This window comes from Etheostoma cragini, chromosome 17 (genome assembly GCF_013103735.1).
Source record: "Etheostoma cragini isolate CJK2018 chromosome 17, CSU_Ecrag_1.0, whole genome shotgun sequence".
NCBI classification, from domain to species: domain Eukaryota; kingdom Metazoa; phylum Chordata; class Actinopteri; order Perciformes; family Percidae; genus Etheostoma; species Etheostoma cragini.
This window is the reverse complement of record NC_048423.1, coordinates 21,994,615-22,018,160: the sequence shown is the minus strand read 5'-3', so window position 1 is coordinate 22,018,160 and position 23,546 is coordinate 21,994,615. Positions and strand designations below refer to the sequence as shown.

General features: G+C 40.1%; 3 protein-coding genes across 4 annotated transcripts in view; 2 read left to right on the top strand and 1 right to left on the bottom strand.

Moving 5' to 3' along the window:
* Positions 1-1,390, top strand: part of blnk (B cell linker) — a 39,618-nt gene extending 38,228 nt beyond the window's left edge. For both annotated transcript variants that reach the window (XM_034899264.1, XM_034899265.1), the window contains one exon: positions 361-1,390. In XM_034899264.1, coding sequence (XP_034755155.1) covers positions 361-477 — 117 coding nt within the window. In that variant the 3' untranslated portion in view covers positions 478-1,390. The remainder of the gene's footprint in view (positions 1-360) is intronic.
* On the bottom strand, positions 692-7,523 carry LOC117960926. The gene is made up of 3 exons (XM_034899235.1): positions 7,202-7,523; positions 3,862-6,096; positions 692-2,883 (listed from the first exon to the last, which is right to left on the bottom strand). Exons 2-3 carry the CDS (start codon positions 6,077-6,079, stop codon positions 2,201-2,203), a joined length of 2,901 nt encoding a protein of 966 aa, XP_034755126.1. The 5' UTR covers positions 6,080-6,096; positions 7,202-7,523; the 3' UTR covers positions 692-2,200.
* A 7,008-nt stretch (positions 7,524-14,531) lies between these two features.
* Positions 14,532-21,747, top strand: ccnj (cyclin J). The gene is made up of 6 exons (XM_034899281.1): positions 14,532-14,685; positions 14,902-14,991; positions 16,741-16,951; positions 17,460-17,759; positions 19,790-19,949; positions 20,733-21,747. The coding sequence occupies exons 2-6, from the start codon at positions 14,923-14,925 to the stop codon at positions 21,076-21,078; spliced, it is 1,086 nt and encodes a 361-aa protein (XP_034755172.1). The 5' UTR covers positions 14,532-14,685; positions 14,902-14,922; the 3' UTR covers positions 21,079-21,747.
* The last annotated feature ends 1,799 nt before the right edge of the window (positions 21,748-23,546 follow it).

Genomic DNA, 23,546 nt, shown 5'->3' with positions numbered 1-23,546 from the left:
AAAGTGGTTGGAGGACTTTTCAGTTTAGCTGTCACTATGGCCTATGGGAATGCAGTTTGTTGGGGTTAATCAATGTTTTGCGTGGCTTTGAGTATATAGCAATTGTAGAAGGAGCGTTGCTTTTGTCCACTTTCACTAAGCTAATATATATTTTTCATAGCAGTTTCAAGTAGATTTTACTTCAAATTTAAAGCCTTAACAATAAATGTTGTTGCTAATCATTGTTAATACACTCGATCATTAAAAAAGTACTTTGGGAAAATGTAAAAAATTATAATTAGCTTGTTGACCTAGTTTGATGATTTCGAGGACATTTCATCTTTTAATTCCAACGTCATCGCTGTCCCACTCTTTTTGCAGTATTTCAGCAGCCTCTCCCACATCATCGACAACCACCAGAAGTATCCTCTGATGCTGATTGACAGCCAGAGTAACACCAAGGAAGCCACCAGACTGTGCTACCCAGTGAGGCCCTAGAATACCCCGGCTGAGTGCAAACAGCCAACGGACTAGACTCATACCCCCCAACCTGCTGTGTTAACTGTCAGACTGTTTCCAGAACTCCTTTATGTGATGCTTTTCTCCTCCTCCTGTAGTTAATTTGAGGTCCTGTCAACAGAATTGTACGCTGGACTTGCTTGTATTGCTGGCCATGCAAAGCCAAAAATAGCACGGACTCATATCTTTTTTTAACTCATGTTTTATTTAGATTTTTTTTTTTAATGCTCAGTTTGTAAACAGTGTATTTAAATGACTGCAAGGAATGACACAATGTTGCTGTAGCTGAAAAATGCAGGTAGACAAATAATTTGTTTATGACAGCAAATACTTTGGGGGAGCCACAAAGAAAGAAATACAATGGTTGTATATTTTTGTTTTAACAAAACTCTTTTCTTGTGTTCTTTACGTTAGCTCACATCTTCAGTCATCACAAGGGAGTGACAAAACTGGTTCATTTGTTGTCCGGTCAACAAGTTATGCAATCATACTCATGCACATTTGTTGCATATAAAGAATTCGTATAGGCACTTGGTGAAAAAATCTCAGGTAATATGCTTATAGTCCCTCTATCTGGACTATATTCAATTATAAATCTCATTCTAAATTGGAAAAGAAAAGTGGATGCTACTGAAGTGTGTGTTCCAGAAACAGGGATCCGTGCACAACATCAGTACAAACAGGACAGGTGCAACTGTGTTAGTCTTTGACTAACAAACGCACACTTTTCCCTAGCTGTGAATACTGAGGGATCAATGCTGAGCCACACTAAGACTGCTTGAGATTGTCAAAAGCTTACGCCTGATGAAGGTGAGGTAACGGGAAATATAAATCCTCCTTTCATAGTGCAATTAAAAAGATAAGATTATCGTTTCAAGTCAAAAGAGGAAGGGGGGAAAAAAGCGTGATCAAATCATCCAGGCCTCGTGTCCAGATTTAAAAAAGATTTTGCTAGTATTTTTTAATTTCCATCACAAAACACGGGTTTACTTCTTTTTTTTAATTAAGTGTCTTTAGAAACATCTGCTTTCACTGAATAAATGCATGAAAATATAACCCCCCTCCCTTTTACAGATTTTATACAAAACTTTTACAAATACACAGATTCTTTTAATGGCCCAAAAATAAATCAAAGAAAAACAAAGCCTAAACCTGTGAGTCATAAATAAATGTAGAATAAAACAGCTTATTGTCTTTTTTTTTTTCTTCTTTAAACACAGTTTTGGTATATCTCTGCGTCCCATTCCAAAAACATAAATATGATAGCTACCACACTGTAGAGCCTACCCGTACATAAACTGATTCAGATAGTATGGCAAATATACATATTACAGTGTTCTATAAAAGAATCTATAAGACAGTGTACTAAAATTACCTTAAATAAAGCTATTATAAAGCGTACACAAAATACTAAACAATACAAAGAACTAAATTCTCCACACCGTGTCTGTGTGGCTTTACAAATAAATCCCTAATGTACAAATACTTTGTATCAAGCTACTCCAACTGGGAGAGAGACGCTAGGTAAAGGTTTACCCTGAGAATGTGAACCCTCCAGGAGGTGTAATATCCATATAATTCTCCCATAACCAACCCATCATACTTAAGACTTAAAAAAAAAAAAATTTGAGACTGGCTATCACCGTTTCCGTTATTGTTATATTGCAAAGTCAGCATTTTCCAGACTAGTTTTGTTGTTTTCTCATCCAGTGTGTGCGACAGTTAAGAGTTTTTCACAGTTTGGCCTTTTCCACTCCATGAGATGTCGCTGCCGATGGACCGTCCACATTTCCTGACTTGCAAAGACCCTGCCGCAAAACCAGCAGCGAAACTTGGTCGCGACATCCCTGCTGGGAGAGACTGCGCCGACTACTTCGTACTTTCTCCTGCTCAACCTACGGAGTTTCAATTTCAACATAAATCGCTCCTGCACAGAGTTTTTGGCGGGGTCCGCAGAGTCGGGCTGGGCCTCCGTCGGCTCGTTGGCCTCGGGGGCCTCGTGGTCCATGGCTGCGAGTGCGTTCACGGTCTGCCGCGACAGTACGACCTTCTGCACCTCTCCTCTGTACCTGTTGATGACCTCCATGATCCTGGCGACAGCGGGGATGTCGGCGTCGGGATGATTTAGCACCACAACAGGCTGGTCACCCGCTGGCCTCTTTACCAACTGAGAGGGATTCATGGCTACTAACTTCAGGGTCCTCTCCAGGTTCTTCGAGAGCGTCTGCCACCGATGCCCGGAGGCTGGCGAGGGCTCGGGTCCGACGTTGCTGAGGAGATCCGGGCAGGAGTCTGCGGGCACCTCTCTGCCTCCCACCTCCTCAACAACCTCATCGCTGGGCTCTGAAGACAGACCAAGGCTCAGATCTGTAGAGTTCAGCTTATCTGCAAGACAGAAAGTGAAAAAAAACACTCATTTCAAAACAGGTTTGTTATTAGGTCCGGGTATTGCCAAAGATTTCACGAAAATCATTTTGATTCCAAGGACCCGATTTGATTACATTTCAAATTTGATTTCAATTAGGTTAGGGAAATTTCCCTTTTGTCTTGCAGAACTTATTTTGGAAATCAGGGGTCTTCAACGTTGTTTAGGCCAAGGACATCTGAGCTGAAAGAGAGAGAGCGGGGACCCCCCCCCACTGCACACTGTATGTGGGCAAACAATAATGTGTAGGGTGGCCTAAAGCCTTTTACATATACCTTTTGTAGTGCATACAACACTAAGCTATTAAAATAGTTCTTGACATTTATATGCTTCATGTTTTAATGCTAAACATCCAGTGAATCCTTAATAGACGGATTTATGGCTACCTTATTGGTTACTGTAGCTACAGGCCGATAAGCCTGTCAATGTTTATTTAATATTTAAAATAAATCAAAAATAGGGCGATTTATCTTTGCTAAATACGTTGGACATGTTTATTTTCAGACATTTACTATTTAAACTTGGTGGCCCCCCTGCAGTGACTCTGAGGTCCCCTAAGGGTCCCCAACCCCCTGTTGAAAATCTCTGCTGTAAATTGTACAAGAAGAAACTTTCAAGTATTTTGTGTGTTTTTAAATAGTATCAGGTGAAAGTTTACAGTAAGAAGTGACTCCAAAAACTTTTTACTTAACCAGGACTAGCATGGCCAATGCATCAATGGGGAAAAGACATTAAAAGATCAATCTAGGGATTCTTAATCAATATCAGATCAATCAGAGAATTGATCATTTTAACCCAGCCCTATTTGCTATTGCTCTTGATTGTGGAATTCCCAAAACATCAAACAAAACATTTAAATGCATTCCAAGAAAATTGCCACTGCATGCTAAATCTTTTAACCATTTTGTCTATGTGGAAACTATAATTTGCGGTCTTACCCTTTGCTGTAATAACAGGGTGGGAAGCCTTGGGGCAACTGCTTAGAGTCGTCGCTCTATCAGCAGCCATCTCCTCGCCCGACAGATCGTCCATGCCACTGTCTGACGTTTGGAGCTTTGCGTTCTCGGGGCCGTTCTGTACTTCAGTCTCAGCTGCAGCCGTCGAATTGGACCGGCCCGTCTTACAAGCTGAAGTGCTCTCGTCGACTTCTGCTTCAGAGAGGGACTTCTCTGCGTTGCCTTGCATTTTTTGACGCGTTGATGAAACGCCGGGCCTGCTTCCGTCCATAATTTTAGACGCTGTTGGCTTTGCAACACAACCGGGGGTTAGTTCTTCCCCTGGCTTTGGTTGTGGACTTAAAGTCATGGCTTCAGATTGACCATCCAGATCAGTCTCTGATGCTTTGGTCCATTTCTCCGGGGGTTCTTCTGTTAGCAGCGGGTTGGGGAGAATCTGCACCGTCTCCTCCTGTGCTGTGTGAGGGCTTGGCGGTCCATGACGGTCATCCGTCACACCACCTACTGATGGAGACAAAGAGCTTTGCGACACCCACTGCTTCTCCTTCACTGGATTCTTCTTCAACACTATTTTTAAGGCCAATCCCGAAGACCTTTTGTCCACTCTTTTAGATCTGGCCCTTCTTTTTCGTCTTCGCGTCTTGTTTTTCGGTGCAGCTTTATGAACCGATGTCTGCTCTTCGCTCTCATTCGTCAACTTCACCTCACTGGAGGTGTTAATCCCATCCTCGTGCGTAGGCTCTACGGGTTTATTCTGAATTCCCTGATCGGTCTTTAATTCCTGATTCTCTCTGTTTTCCTGCATTTGAGTGCACCCAGGTGGATCACTCTGGGCTGGCATTGAGACCTCATTATTTAGTTTGGTGTCAGTCTGTGGACAAGGTGTACGATCCTTTGAATCTGACCGACATCCATTTTGGTCAACTGCACGACGAGCGTCATCGGGAGCACTTTCAGTTTCCTTGTCTGATGATGATGATGATGACGTCATCGTTTTCAACCTTTTGGCGTAAGTAGCGCCATTCTGAGCCACGGTTATCTTGTTCTTGACAGTCAGGACGGTGAGATCGGACGAGTTCGACACAATGCCGTTCTCTGACTTTGGGTGAAGATTCATTTCTTGAGGGACATTTGACCATACGGTTTTAAGAGCCTTGGTCCATTTCTGGTCACCGTTTTCCCCGGCAACAGATTTCATCAAAAACTGTTGCGTCTCCTCTAGTGTAGTTTGTGGATCTGATAGATGGCAGTATTTATCCAGGAACTCTCTCCCTGGCAGAGAAAGGCAGTCCTGCGTCAGCCAGCACATTTCTCTAACTGCACTTCTTGTTAACCTAGGCTTGATTTTGGGGATTGGGTCATTTGGTTTCACTGCTATGGAACAAACCTCGTCCTCCTCCTTCTTCTTTTTCTTCCTCTGATTACCATTCTGGCAAACATGGACAGCTTTAACGTGCTTAGTAATCAACCATTTCTGAGATGCCTCGTAGCCACAGTGCTGACAACGTAAAGTTTGATCATTTTTTTTAGGGCCAAACTTATTCTTGCCCTTTGTGTGCAGCGATAGATCCTTAACTCCCTCCAGGCCCAAATTATGTGCATACATGTGCTCTAAAAATACTCTAACATCACCTGTGGAGAATTTCTGACACATTTCACATGAATATTTGCCATTTTGGTGGTGATACATAGTCAGATGCGCACTGAATTCAGGCCACGTGCGCTGAACGTTGTCATTGCAAATGCTGCAACTAGAAAAAGTGTCCTTGTGGCTTAATAGATGAACCTGAAGGTAGGAGAACACATGTGTGCTGAAAGTACACGTATGACAGGAAAAAACTGGTGGGCTCCCCGTGTGGTTTTCCTCAAAGTGTTTCACTAAGTCTTTGGGAACATATTCCAAGTTGTCCCTACATTGAGAGCATGTGAACCTGAGTGTATTTCCACTGTCATTTGTCTGAGCCTGCTGTGCTTTCTTGGGGGGGTTCTTTAATGAAGGCCACACTGTGCTTTGCTCCCACTCTGCTATCTTCTTTGGTCCATTCTTATCATCACTTTGCATAGTTGGAGGCTGAGCGGCAGTTTTCCTGAGGTGGAGCCGTTTGTGCCAATCTCTATTCTTGTTGTTGACGTGCCGTTTATTATCTCGCGGTTTATTATCTCCTCTGGAGGTAGTTGCGCAAATATCCACTGAATCCATGTTTTTTTTCCAGGTTTCTGAAAATGCACAAAACAAACAAACAAACAAATCGTTTTTACACATAATTTCAGAACCACATCCAACCAGAAGTCTTAACACACACACACACACACACACACACACACACACACACACACACCATGCTGTATCTTTTGAAAGCTTTTCATAGCAAAAGTAAATGCATCTAAAAACAGGCACCCTTTGACTTGATGCATTGGATTTAAAGCTGTTTTTTAATGTGAAAAAAACGCACAGTACTAACTGGTTAATAGTGAATCCGGGTCCACTAGGGGTTTGGGTTTGATAAGATCCAAACCCAAGACTCCAAAACAATAAGTGTCACTTCCTAATTATCCCTTATCGGCGCACGCTTAACACACACTCATTTCTCCAATAAAAACAAGCTGCATTCGAAGTCACTAGTCTGCAATTGGTAATGTTAAGTCCACCTGTTGCTGGCTTGGGTTTAAAATGCCTCTGCATGGATATTAATGCATCCCACTTAGATCCAACGTAAAGCAACGAATTTCGATTCTTATCAGCCCCCAGGTGTAGGAAAATGTACTTTAACTCACCTGCCCAGCCAATAGTTGTGATTAGGAACTTGCTTAAGACACAGCTAGCTCTAGAGGCGATATTAAACACATTAACTAACAAATGCACCTATACAAAGCTTGAGGTAGCACTTCTTAGAAGCAGTTTAATCGGCGAATGTGCGGCCATTGTGCAGTTTGACTTAACCACAACAAAGTGATGAGACTGCCTTTGTAGCGAGCAACAACCGCCGTGGGAATTGCAAAGTTACGATAAAACTGTCCCACTGGCATACCACTGGAGCCTTTCACATTTCGCATGCAAACACACGGTTGTTGTTAACCACCTGAGCTAACTGTTAAAACGCTTTTTGACATAGCGTATGAGTGATTTGAATTCACGTTAACGTGACGCGACAAGAGCTTACAAAAGACGAAATAACGAAGAATAAAAAGCGTAGCAACAAAGTTACGCCAAACCAGTTTTTTTAAACATTGCATCGACGTATTAATGCAAATAAACCCACCGAGTGGTAGATAAATCATGAAGCTGTAGTTGTGTGTGTAGTTGTCTCGGTTTTTTTTTTACCTTTTCTTTTGTGGAGAGCTTGACAGCTCAGCGAGTGGCAGCCATGATGGTTTCATACGGGGATTACAGCCTCTGAGCAGCTTTAGCCTTTAGCCTGGTGCCTCCGACAGAGAGCCGTGCTGTCCTGGGCCTACAGCTGAACACAATCACGGTGCTGTTTTAATGCAAACACTGCTCTCAATGCATTCATGTAGTGCTTTATTCATATGGGACCACTCACATATGTCAGCATTATGGTAAAACAACCACAACATGGTTTAAATTAACCAAACTAACATCAACTGTTGGCTAAATTGTCTCAAGTTAAAATTGTTCCCACAATCCCCGTGCTGGATAGCCTACTGGAGAGGGCAGCATGTTAAACAATTAAACTAAAAATATTCGTAAGTGTGTAAGTGTCAACCATCAGTTATGCAGTGACACTTTCCTCATTGTAAATAAAGCTGCAAGTTGCCCCCCTGCACCCAAATATGTGTGCCCGCCTCAACGTCAAGATACTAAAAATTCCAAAAGATGTTGGTTACCATGCACATTTCATATGAAACCATCTATCAGCCTCTGAACACAAGGTACTCAATGACGTTGGTAGTAAAGGCTTTAGATTTAAAGGTCCCATTAATGTGAAAACTGCCTATGGTCCCCCAGTGGCTAGAAATGAAGATAGGTGTAAACCAAGCCCAGGGTATTTTGCTCTGCCTTTGAGAAATTGAAAGCTCAAATGGGCCAATCTGGATTTGTGCCCCTTATGAGGTCATAACAGACAAAGATACCTCCCCGTGTTCTGCTTTGCCCACCAAGAGAATTTGGCCCACCCATGAGAAAGAGACATCATGGCTTTCAAACAAGCAAAGTGGCAGTTGGTCAATGCCACACCCCCAGCACTCAACTTGCCCCCCCCTCTCCTCCTCAAAAGCTAGAAACTCAGAAATGGCACATACTAAGGAAAGCTGATTGTACCTGCGCCAAGCCTGAATTTTGGGAAAGAGACAAATATGGTATAAGGGGACCACTAAGGCATATATAAAAGATACTTCATATACAGTATTAGGGGACCACGAAAGTCTACATAAAAGAGACTTCAGATACAGTATTAGGGGACCACTAAGGTCTATAATGCTATGATTTTTAACTGTTTGTACTTGTGTTTTATCTGTTTAACTGATTTTGTGTTAAGCACTTTGAATGGCCCTGTTGCTGAAATGTGCTATACAAATAAAGCTGTCTTGCCTTGCCTATATAAAGAAACTTCAGATACAGAATTAGGGGACCACTAAGGTCTATATAAAAGAGACTTCAGATACAGTATTAGGGGACCACTAAGGTCTATGTAAAAGAGACTTCAGACACAGTATTAGGGGACCACAAAGGTCTAAATAAAAGAGACTTTAGATACGGTATTAGGGGACCACTAAGGTCTATAAGCACCTAAAGAGCACCCTTTCATGGGACCTTTAAATAAAAAGAAAAACTACATTTGCATGCATTTCGTACAATTTGAATTATAGGTTATTCAAATTGAATCTCTGGACTGCCCTTTTTATTATTTAGGCACACCATGGAACCTACGGTGTCTTTGCACTAGTGCTCCCTAAATAACATACTGTATAAAGAAGTAATGTAAGGTTACTTCCAGCACAGTATATGCTACAGTTAGGATCAAATATGATCTGCAGATATCATATAGTATTATACATGTGGTTCCTGAATTTTAGTAAATGTTTCCAAAGTCACACAACAATTAATCATTTTTGCGAGGACTTTACGAGATGCATTTCTTGACAATAAGTGACAAGGTTGGATCATACTGGCTCCATGAATACATCTCCTTGGAAGCCACAGAATAGTCGACACCATAGAAATATGGTCTACACACTAGAATCATTTACTAAGGATCTCCCAGATTTTAAAGGTTTTGGTTCACTTAGACTAGCCTTGCTCCGCCCTCCTACGTACTTCCTCTCAATTTTCATTTCCCTTTAGTACTACGTCAAAATTAAACTGGTCCAATCAGCGTATAGAGGGAGTGACTGAGAAGAATGACGTTTAGGCAATTAATTGCCTAAACGTCAAATAAATCAATTAAACAAAATTAATCTTGTAGTACAACAAAACATTGTCTTAAAGTGAGTAAACAACGTGGGGACGTTTCATGGAGAGATCTGTTTTTCTATGCTTTCTATATATCTATTTCTTAGGACTTTTTATATGTTATACAGCTGACATATTTAATGATATATACCAGTATTACCAAACCTTTACATATAAGGATTTTACGAGGACCCCTAAACTGAACCCCAGTTAGACCATGTACCCTATGAAAGAGTTTGTCCCAGGGTTTGTCATTGGATAGGATTATTGCTTTCAGATTATTTATTACAGAAAGTGTGTAAAACCCATGACCAAAATAGTCATGCATTATGTCATTGTGTTACTTATGGATGGAGTTACAGAGAAATTAATTATTCCCCTTTCGGCTGGGGGCCCCCTTGAAGGACCCCACTTTCAAAGCCACTGATACAGACAATCAATTGCCTCTGCACCAAATTAAGGTGCTTGGGTAACCTGGGGCATTAGATTAGTTCATTTGCTTTTAAAAAGCAGGGAAGCCATTGTAATATTGATGTCGCTTTAACCTATTTGGGTCAAAGTGAACTGTGCTGTGCTGCTGGGGTAAACTGCCCTACTTTGGATGCGTACAAAAAAAATGACTCAAATTGTTTTGTCAACATGAAACTTATATTTCATGTTATAGTAAATATGCCATGATACATGATTTAAATTCTTGTTACACTAGATGTCAACATTGCTCTCATATCAGTGTTCCAAGAACCAAATGCATGCTAACATTTATGCATCCATGTTCAGGGTTTTTCCTGGCTCCATTGGAAAGGACACATGTTAAGCATTGGGTTGGGGGGAGTCTCTCCCCAGGAAATTTTGAGCGTCAATTACTTCATTTATTGCCTACGGATACATTTTTATGCACCAATTTATGGTGAAATGTCTTTATATATGTGAAGGAAAACACAAAATTCCAAATGTAACAGGAAAAGAATCAACTGTACCAAAACACGGAATTGGACAACTATTTAACGGGTCTACAAGGAGTTCTCAACCGGTTATGAAACTGTCTAAATATATTACTGTTGCCTTATACAAGAGAGAGGGGAGTTGACTGCTGGAAGTCAATGACATTAGGGCCTTGGGATTTTCATTGGCGCTGGCTCAAACCTATTCGGGGGGGTGCCAACAATTCCTCTGTGCAGGAAAAACCCTTATGTCTTTTGTTTAGATTTTTCACAATATTTCATACATTTAAGACACCCCACTTGTGGATTTGATTACTGTGAATTCCAGTTCCTTCTGAAACTGTTTTGTCACTTTTGTACTTCATGAGCGACAGGGACTAAACCGATACATTCCCAGCAGAATTATAGCCTCTAACCCACATCAAGAGGACATGAGATGAGCTGAGGGATGCTCAGCGTGCCTCAGGGCTAATGTAATAGAGCATGAAAACATAACAGGGATAGTGACAGATGGGGTTTCTCTTAATAAGATGTACAGTGGAGTACGAAAGTTTGGGCACCCCAGGTCAAAATTTGTATTAATTTGCGGGAAAATCTCTAAAAGGCATCAATTGACAGATTAGACATTTGTATAATAAGTCACAAAAAGTTAGATTTTATTTTCATCATTTACACTTTTAAAATAACAGAAAACTAAAAATTGCGTCTGCAGAAGTTTGGGCACCCTGCAGAGTTTATAGAATGCATAGCCTCCTTTGGAAAGCTATGACCTGACAGCCTCATGGATTGTTCTCAATCATCGTCTGGAAAGACCAGGTGATGTGAATCTTAAGGTTTTAAATTCCCGGACTCATCTGACCTTGCCCCAACAATCAGCATCATGGGTTCTTCTAAGCAGTTGTCTAGAAAACTGAAACTGAAAATAGTTGACGCTCACAAAGCAGGAGAAGGCTTTAAGAAGATACTAAAGCGTTTCAGATGCCAATATCCTCTGTTCGGAATGTAATTAAGAAATGGCAATCATCAGGAACAGTGGAAGTTAAAGCAAGATCTGGAAGACCAAGAAAAACATCTGACAGAACAGCTCGCAGGAGTGTGAGAAAAGCAAGTCGAAACTCACGTTTGACTGCACAATCCATCCAGAAAGACATTTGGCGAAGAAAGGGCACAGAATTTAATAAAAAAGAACCTCTGTCCAACTGTTAAGCATGGGGGTGGATCAATCATGCTTTGGGATTGTATTGCAGCCAGTGGCACAGGGAACATTTCACGAGTAGAAGGAAAAATGGATTCAAGAAACTTTCAGTAAATTTTGGATGCTAACTTGATGCCATCTGGGAAAAAACTGAAGTTAAAGAGAGGATGGCTCCTACAAATGGATAATAATCCTAAACACGCCTCAAAATCCACTGTGGATTACATCAAGAAGAGTAAACTGAAGGTTTTGCCATGGCCTTCACAATCTCCTGACCTCAACATAATTGAAAATCTGTGATTAAAGAGCAGTGCGTGACAGACAGCCCAGAAATCTCAAAGAACTGGAAGACTTTTGGAAGGAAAAATGGGAGAAGATACCTCAAACAAGAATCGACTCTTGGCTGGCTACAATAAGCGTTTCCATGATGGGATACTTGCCAAAGGGGGGGTACAAAGTATTAACTCTGCAGGGTGCCCAAACTACGCTATTTTTTGGTTTTATTTTATTTTGAAAGTGTAAATAATGGAAATAAAATCTTTTTGTGACATATGATACAATTGTCTAATCTGTCATTTGATGCCTTTTAGAGATTTTTCCATCTTTTCTTGGCTTCTTTATGCACATTAATAAAAAAATTTACCTGGGTGCCCAAACTTTCAAACCCCACTGTAATTCCAAGATAATCATTATTTAACAATCCAGCATTATTTATTTGACATTTTATTCAAAGAATAGAAATGACACTTTCACATCAAGTGATCTAGTTTTGAGAAACCCTGTCATTAACTATGAATATCGAATTCTACAATATATTACTTGAAATCAAATCAAAGAGAATATAAGTAATTTTGATTTCAAGATTGCTTTAAACGTCCCAAAATGTCCCAGCTCAAGTTGGCTATTGCATGCAAATGTGCAACATAGTGTTAAAAATGTTTAGGTTTTTTAATGTTATATACTTTATATATATCGTACATGCTACAAAATGACACTTACTGGGACCTATTCTGTCCAAAAATGATGCCTGTTTTTCTGTTTTATTATTACCAGGAATGGCAATCTATAAATGGCATGGAGGCTACATGGGAGAAAACCTGGTGCTTTTCAAGTGATGAATGTGAAAATTGGTTTTGGACACTGAGTAACTTTGCTGCAAGAGTTACTACAGACACAACAGCAAGCACAGAGTTAAAAACAATTGAAAGATAAATGTACGGGCAACACATGGGCTACTCAAAGAGCTGTGCAAATTGCAGATTTACCATTTTCTATACTACAATAAGATAAAACAATAAACAAAAACAATTCCATTTATCCTTTCATGAACCCCGGTCCCAGATATACATCAAAAAATTCCTAGTCATAGTTTAGTGTCAAATTCCCAAAACAGCTGGTAATACCATACAGACTCTTTTGTTGCTCTATAGAAGACTAACATGATATTTTTACAAACCCAAAACACTAAGTCTGCGCTAAGAGTGCAGATGCTGATGAGTTCTGGCACAGACATTTGTTACATGTGTGCACCAACTCAGGTCATTGTCAATACACACTCCTAGATATTTAAGAGAGGACACCTGTTTGATGTCATGACCATGGATGGCTACAGGATTCTGGTCTCCAGCTGATCTGGGATCTGCAGCATTTCCAAAGTTTAGCTTGTCTTAATATAAAGTTGGTGTGAATTATACCAGTTGACAAACTTGTCCACATCAACCTGGTTATGTTGCTTTCTTTACGAAGCAAACTGAGAAGGACAGTGTCATCTGAAAGCTTTCCTATGTGTTGGTTTGGCTCAGAGCTGATGCAGTCAGTTGAGTAAAATGTAAACTAAAGGGGTGAACTGACACACCCTTGGGGGGCGCCAGTGCTGCACACTGTTATGTCAGACAGGGTGGAGTTAAGAAAGAGCAAAGACAAGAAAGAGTGATACCACCTGATTTAAAATGGATTTACATTTAACTGAACTAATTTTCTATGCATGACATCTAGCTGTATTGACTTAAAGGCAGAACTAAAATCAACAAAAAGCAATATGGCATATGCAACAGGACTTTCACAGTGCTTCAGAGAGAGGTGCATTATTGTATCACTTGAATTACAATTGTTTGTGTACGCAAAGTGGTATCTATCTAACCTTTGATCAAACCAGTATGGAGTTTTTCTATCATAAATCTTCCATTGATTTAAAAACATTAGAGGTAATAGCCATTGGCCAATAACCATTGTTCTCCTGGGGACAAACCTTTTTGGGTACTGGAATGATAATCTTTTATAATAATAATGCTTTTTTTTGTCTATAGAGAGCTGTATGTGTCTATATTTGAGTTTTAAGTTTTTTTTGTTTTTTTTTTAAATAGTCATTGCCACATCACCATGAGTTCTGCATTGACAAGGACACAGAAATTATATTTCTCATAAAATCTACAAAGATTTTTTGGTAGCTTTATTGCAAGATCATCTGGAAATGTGGTCAACTGTGGCTGTATTCTATCAAAACTTTGCACTTTTGTCACAGGCCAGTTAATACTGGTATTAGTGCACAATGTAAAGAGTACCACTGAATTGCTGTGTTTTCAAATAATGTATAATCTTAAGTCTGATTTAGTAATTTGTACTTTATAATTTTGTTTTATAATAAAACACATGTGGCGTCTTGGGCATAGTTTGCTGTGAAAAAAGTGGATAATTAACAATTCTAATTATATAATTCTTATTAATTGGGTGCTAGCTGCATCAGGCCAGTGATTGGATGTTCACCATGCACTAGTGATGCCTTCAAGTGCTAATCGGAATCTCTTTACTAACCTTGAAAGTTTCCCCTTGGGGCGCCTTGAAAGCTCACCCGGTTGAGCGTGCGCCCCATGTAGCCTGCCAAGGCTCCTTATCGCAGAGGCTCGGGTTCAATTCCGAACTGCTGCCCCAACAATGAATCAACCGTGTATGACGATGTTTGTACTTAGGTCAAGATGAAAACCATCATAAGATGGGACGTTAATTTAGTAGTATATGCATCTGTTTTACCACCAGCTTTGTGTTTTCCACCTGCAAAAACCACTTTTCTGCCCTCTGTTTATGCGAGCTGGTGTTTCCGGTAGCACTTGAAGGTAGCACTAGTGTTTCGTGAACTCATGCTGAGTCGAGCAGTCAGTCTCACACTGAGTACAACAATAAGTGTGAGTAAAAGCATGTCACGGCTAGTTTGAAGTTCACTTCAGGAAAAACTGCCAGTAATATTAACTACATGTGCTCATTTGGTGAGTGTCCACTTTGGAACAGTCCACATTTTTTAAAGTCTAGATTCGGAAATATCCAATAAACGGCAGCTACGGATGACGGTGCCGACTGATCCGCTAGCGTGAACAGTTGTATGCGGCTGTTAGGCAGCGAGTGCCCGAAACTTTAGCTTTTCCATGTGCAGAGCATCTTTAGCGCGACGTGTTTGATTGTCTTTTCCATGTATTGCCTTTCAGACGTCTCCAAAGCACTGTTAAATGGAGCTAGAGGACCAATGGTGGAAAGGACAACTCGCTGCAGATATATACCAGGCGCTACGATACAAAGTGAGTCGCACACTAGCTAAATAACTTTAGTGATGGCTGCCACAGTAGACAGATGAAACAATCATGACGAAATCGGGTACTTTAAGGCATTTTATCGTGTCGTGTTTCAATTACGTGCATTACATACTGCTTTGGTTCCTGGTATTTTCCTCAAGTCTTCTGAATCTGTGTTCTTTTTATTGAATGTCTGAGTTTTTGCGTGTGTGTCAGACCAGTGATGGAGTTCTTTTTTTTAATAGTTTTTAATTCCAAGTACACCCTGAACAGCCTTCTGGTAGAAAACAAGGTGTATATATAGGTATATAAAGGTACACACAGTTCTGATTTACTAGGCTTAACAATACTGTGACTGAAAGACACTTTAAATGTTTAGAATCGTTCAATAAACTCATTCCTTGTTGCACTATGATTATTTCAGGAATTATGCATTCTCATAATCATGTCCCCCCTGCAATACTCCAAATCACCTGCAGGTAGATGTCCCCTTAAAAAAATATGGACTCCCCACAAGAGGTTAAAAAATAACCATTCAAACAATAAAAAACAATAATTGTGTCTACTTGGGCTACCTTGGGGGGGTTCAAGGAACACAATAGGACGGTGGAAAATATAGATGTTATTTTTTTTTTTGGTGATAAATGTCTTTTATGTAGATTTGAACTTAAAAGGAGGTATGGATTTGTTGTTGACTGTTGAGATCCTTCAGTCACACAGTTCACAGGGTTGCACATTTTCAAAGTTGGAAACTTTCCATGGGAATTAATGGGAATGAACTGGATATTTTGAATATCTCTTGTTATATTTTCCCTTGCTCACCTGTGTCTGTCCATCTACATTTCTGTACATTTAAATGTGTGCTTTATAGTTAGTCTAACCACAGTAAATCACATATTTCAATCACAATGCCAGTTAAACGGATTCAAAATCTGACGATATGTTTGTCCTAGTCATTTCTCACATACAGTGGCTTGCATAAGTTTACACACCCATGCTAAAAACATTTTTTGGAAATGGATTCTAATGCCTTTGTAAAAGAATTGTAAAATCCAACCTTTTAAGGACACCAGTTTGTGAATTAATTATGTATTGTAAATAAATAAATGTTCTTCCTCCAAATACAGGGGGCATAAGTATACACACCCCTATGTTAAATTCCCATAGAGGCAGGCAGATTTTTATTAACAAAGGCCAAGGGAACTTTATCAGGATGCATAGTATCCTGATCCATTAAAATAACTACCCTTTAAAAATAAAACTACAATATATATAAAATATATATATAAATATTTACAATAGAATTGTTAATTCACAAAGAAAATTGGTGTCCTTAAAAGGTTGTATTTTCCTTTTTTTTTTATTAAGGCATTAAGATAAATTTTCAAAAGTTTTTTTTTTTTTTCCTCTTTTTAATCAACTTTATCATGGGTTTTTAAACTTATTCAAGCCAACTGTATATGCATAACAAACAAACATTTCTGGAAAGGGTCCGTTAACACAAAAGACAAATTATGTCTTAAACAACAGAAATGTGAGCGCTAATGGTGTCCCTTAACGACAAATTTTATGTCAATTTAATTATTAATTTACTTTTTGTATTTTCTGAGAACTTTAAAGACTGTTTTGTTGTTTTTTGTAGCTTAATCATGGACAAGAATTGAAATTAGCGGCGTCTTTGACATCTGGTTGCGATGTTATGGATATTGTCCCTGATAAAATAATCAATTCTCAAACACTATGCATGTCTAACAGGAGCTGGAGTTGCCGTCCTACAAAGGCCAATCCCCTCAGCTCAACCTGAGACGATACTTTGCTGACCTCATAGCCATCGTCAGCAACCGCTTCAGGCTGTGTCCCGCAGCGAGACACCTGGCTGTCTACCTCCTGGACCTCTTCATGGACCGCTATGATGTCACTGTGCAGCAGCTCCACATGGTCTCGCTCTCATGTCTTCTGTTGGCCAGTAAGTTTGTAGTCTCGCAATGCCGGACCACAGTGCTGCGGTGGTGGGTCTGGCTAGACCACAGTATTCTGGGATGGGAGAAAAACATGCTCTGGTTTATTGGTGTTTCTTTAAACCAATCACAATCGCTAAGTGTAGGACGCAGGTACAATGTCACTGCAAAATAGCCTCTGGAAGGAACTTGTTTTGGTGGATCATGTGTACAAAACTTGTTTCTCGTGCAACAGAAAACTCAGATTGGACAGATAGTCTAGCTAGTTGCCTGGATTTACCCTGCAGAGATCTGAGGACTAGGTTACCATAGTTCTCAGATTGGACAGATAGTTTAGCTAGCTGCCTGGATTTACCCTGCAGAGATCTGAGGACCATCTGAGTTAACCATAGTCCTCAGAAATCCACCAGAGTATAAAATTACAACACAAAGAAAGCAAAAGGTGATGGACATGAAAAAGGGATTGAACAAAAATCTGGAAATGAATCAATGAATTCAACGGTGAACTCCTTGCAGGTAAATTTGAGGAAAGGGAGGACCGAGTGCCCAAGCTGGAGACACTGAACAGCCTGGGCTGCATGAGCTCCATGAACCTGGTCCTGACCAAGCAGGGTTTACTTCACATGGAGCTGCTCCTACTGGAAACCTTCCAGTGGAACCTGTACCTCCCGACGGCCGCACATTTCATAGAATACTACCTCTCTATTGCCGTCCACGAGGGAGACCTCCACGATGGCTGGCCTATGACCTGCCTGGAGAAGACCAAACTATTCATGGCCAAGTATGCTGATTACTTCCTGGAGGTTTCCTTGCAGGGTAAGTTGCATTTAATAATATATTAGATATATATTACATAGACAAACAGCCGTGGCGCCAACAACATTGTTTACTTGCCTGCGTATTTCCACTAGGGCAGAGATCTTCAACAGGGGTTGGCACTCTTAGGGGGTCCTCATAGTTACTACAGGGGGGCCCCAGGTTATCGTTTAATCTTTTTTTTTTTTTTTAAGTTCAAAGTTAATGTCTGATAATATAAATGCTGCCATGTTAAAAAAACTCATAAAGTGACATTTTCATGCCACGGCTTTAGGCTGGCTTGCAACCGGTGTAACAGATACAATTGTAATGCAGTCTTTTTACGCTGATTACTTGTTACTTCGCTTTGGATAATCTTCACAGAATGCAGTATCTACTCACCTTTTTGACCATTTTAACTCAATGATTTTAGGAAGTGGTTATTTTTATTGTTTACAGTTCTAAGGGAGTAAATGTTTTCGGTCTATCGGCTGTAAATGTTTATATTAAAATTAATAGCATACCTTTATTTACAATTGAATACATTTAAATGTGTGCTTTAAACAAATCGCGTAAATTCTGCAGGAGTCTAAACGAAAACTCTGCTATGCTAGTTAGCCGTAGCGTGAGTTTAGCTAGGTTTGTATTCTCTTTTCTTGGCTGGATTTATGTGGAATTTACTGGGTTACAAGGAATAACAAACTGAATTACCATGGTGTTCATAAAGATGGAGATGTTTAAATTATATATAACCTCAAGGGAGAAATCTATAAAAGTGTAGCTTTAGCTAAGGCTAGCCATGTCCATGACCTTACTAGCTTTCAACCGATATAGCACTCTTGTTTTAGCTGTCGAGTTGGCTGTCTTTCAATGACAGGGAGGCATAGGGCCCTATTTTAACTATCTAAGCTCACGGCGTAAAGCGCATAGCACCCAATCCACTTTTGCTAGTTTTATGGCAGAAAAAAGGCTCCATGCACTGGGCACATTGTTCAAAAGGGTTGTACTTACTTAAGGTAAAAACAAACAAAGGGAAAAACTGTCGTATACAGAGCAATGATTAATTGGAATGCAATGCCTTGTCCTGTCATTCAACAACATAGAATTTCTTAATTCAAAGTAATACTTGAAGAATATTTCCTAGCTGAGCAATATTCTGTATTGGTTAATACTTAAGGAAAGCTGTAAGTATCATTGAGGCTGCGATGTGTGTATTTGCTTGGTCATAGTTTCAGTAATCAATATCACAATATCACCTCTACGTTCTGTGAATAACTTAGGTCAACAAGTAGGTCCTGTGCTGTCTTGTGTTGCTATGTGTTGTGCTGAATGTTGTATTCCTTGTTATTATGTTGGATGGTTTCTTTTGTTTTTTTTTCAGTGATCTATTGAATATTGTTTTTGGTGGTTATTTACATGCGATATTGATGCTTTGTAATGTAGAGCTACACAAGATTTAGGTGGACTTCAGGAAGAATACTTGTGCTTATGGCCCCACCTAATGGAGATCCCAATAAATCAAAATTTCATAAGTGTGTTTTGGGTGTAACATGCAATAAACCAATTAGTGTCAAAAGCCAGGCGTTTTTGTAAATTGGCGCATTGCTATTATGGCAGATTTGCAACCTAATTTTGTCTGTGTTGAAATAGCAAAGACACTTGCGTCAGGGTTTGGGCCCATAAAATGTGCGACAGGGAGGACATATTATATGCTGTTTTCTTGGAAATGTTGATAGCAAATATATTTCTTAATGTAAAACATCAAAATGTACGATTCGGTGCTTAATGCAATTTTATCCGGTTAGGAAGTCACTGCGAAGTGCTGCGCGATGTAAGGAAAATATGCAATAACATTGTTGAATATCATAATAAAGATATTACTTGTAATAAATAAACAGATATTAAAGTGTACTCAGTTATTATGCCAGATATTGCAATGACAATTTATAAAAACAATATACTGTGCAGCCCTATCACTGTTTTTGCATGTGGAGCCTGACTGTTTTTCTGCTGCATGTGGTGATGGAGTGCTGTTTTTTCTTTCCCCTCAGATCATGTGTTTTTGTGTTTTGCACCCTCGCTGGTGTCTGCTGCGTGCGTGGCCACCTCCCGCCTCATCCTCCACCTGTCCCCTACATGGCCGCCCCGGCTGCAGCGCCTCACAGGCTACACATGGGAGAACCTGGTCCCATGTGCCGAAAAACTCCTCATGTGCGTATCCGTCCGTAACTCAGTTCAACATACACAGACGTGACAGCTAATACAAATTAGGGGGCAGGAATCACGAGACGTCTCCCGATACAATATTATCACGATACTTAAGCCACGATACGATATTATTGCGATTTTAAACCTATTGCAATATTCTGCGATATATTGCAATTTATAACCTTTTTGTCCCAACTTCTAATTTTTCCAAATTTTCAATGATGTCACCAAAAGGAAACTTTATCATCTGTTTTATCTAAAAAGATAAATTTCTCTGGTTGTTCAAAATAGGATTGTTAAGGAGATAAACTGACCAACAGATATAGAATAAAAGATCCATACTTTTTTTTTTTTTCACCCCTGACACAAATGGATGAATAGTGACAACACCAGGGGCGGGACTAGAAGGAGGGCACAAATGCAGGTGGAGACTTCCATTTGATTAAAACAACGCGTCTGGCCAAGAGAGTTGCAAATGCTATCATATTTCTATCCCATTTGCCTATGCTAACTTGTGGTACTACTCCAAAAAAAGGCAACAACTAGTGATAGGTCAGTATGAGTATGCAATGCTCTAGGAAAGAAAAGCAAAAATTAACTGCCAAAACTGCCAAAAAAAAAGAAATTCCAACACACATTCATGCTGTCTCATTACACAAGGACAACAGGATATCACAAAGTAGCTTATACATTTCACACTGCGCATTCAACAAGACACCCATGTCACACTGAATCTTTCCAGAAATCAGCAGTGCAATTCTTTCTTCCTTTTCTTTTTTTTTGCAGTGCACATGACGGTGACGTCAAAGAGGCCAATAAGCAGAAGTGCCAGCAGCCCGGCCAGCAGCAGCAACAGGGCCAGACGGTGTACCACGGTTCAGGCCAGACAGCCACTGTGGCCCAGTACCTGCACTGGCCCTGCGTGCAGTATCCCCAGCAGGCTCCGCAGCCGGGCCTGGCCCCTAGCCACAGGCCTGCCTCCTACCTCAACCACTCCACCGCCAGCCTGCAGACTCCTAATGGCAACACCCAGCCCATCACTGCCCTACAGGATCCAAAGTCCAGCATTACTAACCGGGCTTACCAAGTCAGCATGCACTACAACTGCGCTGCTCCGTGCTTTGACAGATGATGGGTTTTTCAGGGTGTAGTCATTTTTTGGGGGGGTTGAAGAGATACGAGATGTGATCTGTTTCTCTTGAAAGAAAAAAAAAAAAAAGAATACCCTAAAAAGTGTTTTTAATTTGTAAGAGACTTGATGAGATTGGTACAACTTGTTGATCCATAAGTTGTACACAATGTGCAATATGCATACTCTGCTGTAATTTTCTGTGGAGAGCCTGCAGTAGGATTTTTTTGTTTTGTTTGAGATACTGGGTATGAATGTTGTTGTGAGGTGGTTAGAGGCAGAGTTTGCCCCCACTGTACCCACTAGTGTTGCTGTATAATTTAGCTACAGATCAAAAAAGTCTTGTATTTATTTGAGCCAAATTACCTCAGGAGTATTGAATGTAAAATACCTCATGCCTATAGTCTTTAATAAGTTAAAGGCAGTTACTAAAAGGGACTTAAGTTGCTTTGTGGTTGAGATTAGAGAGCACAGTTTATGCAGGTGTTCTGTACCTCAAACCTTTCAGTTTTTTTGAGTGTCATTTCTAAAACTTAAGGGAAAAAATACTTCTGTAGATGTCGCAATTTATGTGCAGAGAAAAATTGTTGCTCTTCTGAGGATTCCAGTCAGTGCTGTGCACTTTAAGGATGATAGTTTTAAATAAAACAAACTGCGTTAGTTGAACTGAGATATTTGTCCTGTTGATTTCTTTGGTAATGCCTCAATAGCCGTTCTGGTTTAAAATGGTTTCATATAATTCTACCACTATTGAAATCCTTTAGACATGGTGATTGAGGACATCCTAGTCAAAACGGGGAACATTTTTTAAAGGGGTCAAATCAGGAAGGTTAAAATACATTCTACTTGTTCCGAGCTATTGAGAGAATTCCTTATGAATATGGCTGTAATAATACAACAAACATCAATGCACAAAACACACACACACACACAGAAACTATTAACGGCACTGTATATACAGCTTTTTCCTTTCAGTTTTCATTTATGATGCATTGCTTTAACATTTTCTGGACATTTTGTGCCTCACTAGAAGCCAACAGTAGAAAACTACCAGTAAAATAAGGAGGGAGTGAGAAATGGGGAACAAAGTCAGATATGCAATGAAAGGTCTCCAGCCAGATGCGCAACGGGGTTGTTGCAGTTCATGGTGAGCCCTAGGGCACCCTTACTTTTATTATTTTGAACAACATTTAGCTGGTCTGGATATCTGGATATATATATATTTTTTTTATTAACTGGCTGCTGTTGCTGCTGGTTCCAATACATCATAAGTAGGGCTGTAATGATATGCAATATGAAGCCAAAAGCATGACACTGAGATCCACGAACATCGCTTCCAGCTCCCAGAGTCAACCTTCCTTTCCAGATGCCAAGATCACATTCCAAGTTGCACACTTTTAACACTTGTGTTGTCCTTGGGTCAAACTGACCTGTTTCAAAGTGTTTTGCATCAGAAATATAGAAAAAGTTAACTCTCTTCTTGATTTGATGTTGTTTATGGAAAAGGAGAACCAGGAAAGCTGGAGAGGTTTTTCACTGCCAAAGTGCTCTTGAGCAAGGCAGCAAACCCCCAACTGCTTGGGGTGCCTTTCCATGGGCAGCCCCCTCCCCCTTACATCGCTACATTAGTGCATGTATAGGTACTGAGCATGTGTGTGTAATTCAGGCCTGTGTGTAATAACAGTGGAAACTGTAATTTCCCCCGTGGGACTAATAAAGGTTACAGTATTATTATAGTGGACTTGTTTCTCCCTGTTTGTATTATTTTACTACTCACACAGTTATTTCCAGTATATATTACTATACAGCATGGTTTTTAATGATATTTTTAGGAGTGAGACAACCCTCTGATTTGGTAGGTCCTGACCCCCCCCCCGTGATTTCCGCCCCTAGGCTTGAGTGCAAGCCCGGGATCCCCCACCTTCCCAAACACTGCTGCTTACCAACTGTGGATATTACACCAGTAGCCAAACAGGTGGACCAATAAGTATGAAGTCATCCAGGAAGCTTCATGTATTTGCCTATTTATTCACTGTATCCTCCTGTGTCAGGGTTAGGTAGCAACTAAACTGACAGCTCAGTGGTATTTCTTTTGCCAGTCTTCTAACTTCACAACGGCATTTAGTGCGATGCAGGAAAACCACAATGGACAATGGCAGAGGAATAAATGAAATCATCCCACCCAGTAAGCGTGGGTGGAAGCTTTTCTCTATGAGACAATCAATCGTGAAATGAACTTACGAACTTCTTTTTTACATTTCCAGATATAGTTCTGTAGAAAAGCATGACAGAAACAAGTTAGATGTCTTTCACATACGTTTCTGTGGTTGCCAAAGTGTTGTATCTGAAAAACCCCGCCGCCCACCTGTCCATCTGTTACTCCATGCCGACTAAAACAAGCACTAAGAAGATTTAGCTTACTGTTTTTTTTTTATACTCTGAATGTACATTTTTGCATGTAACAGTGTGAT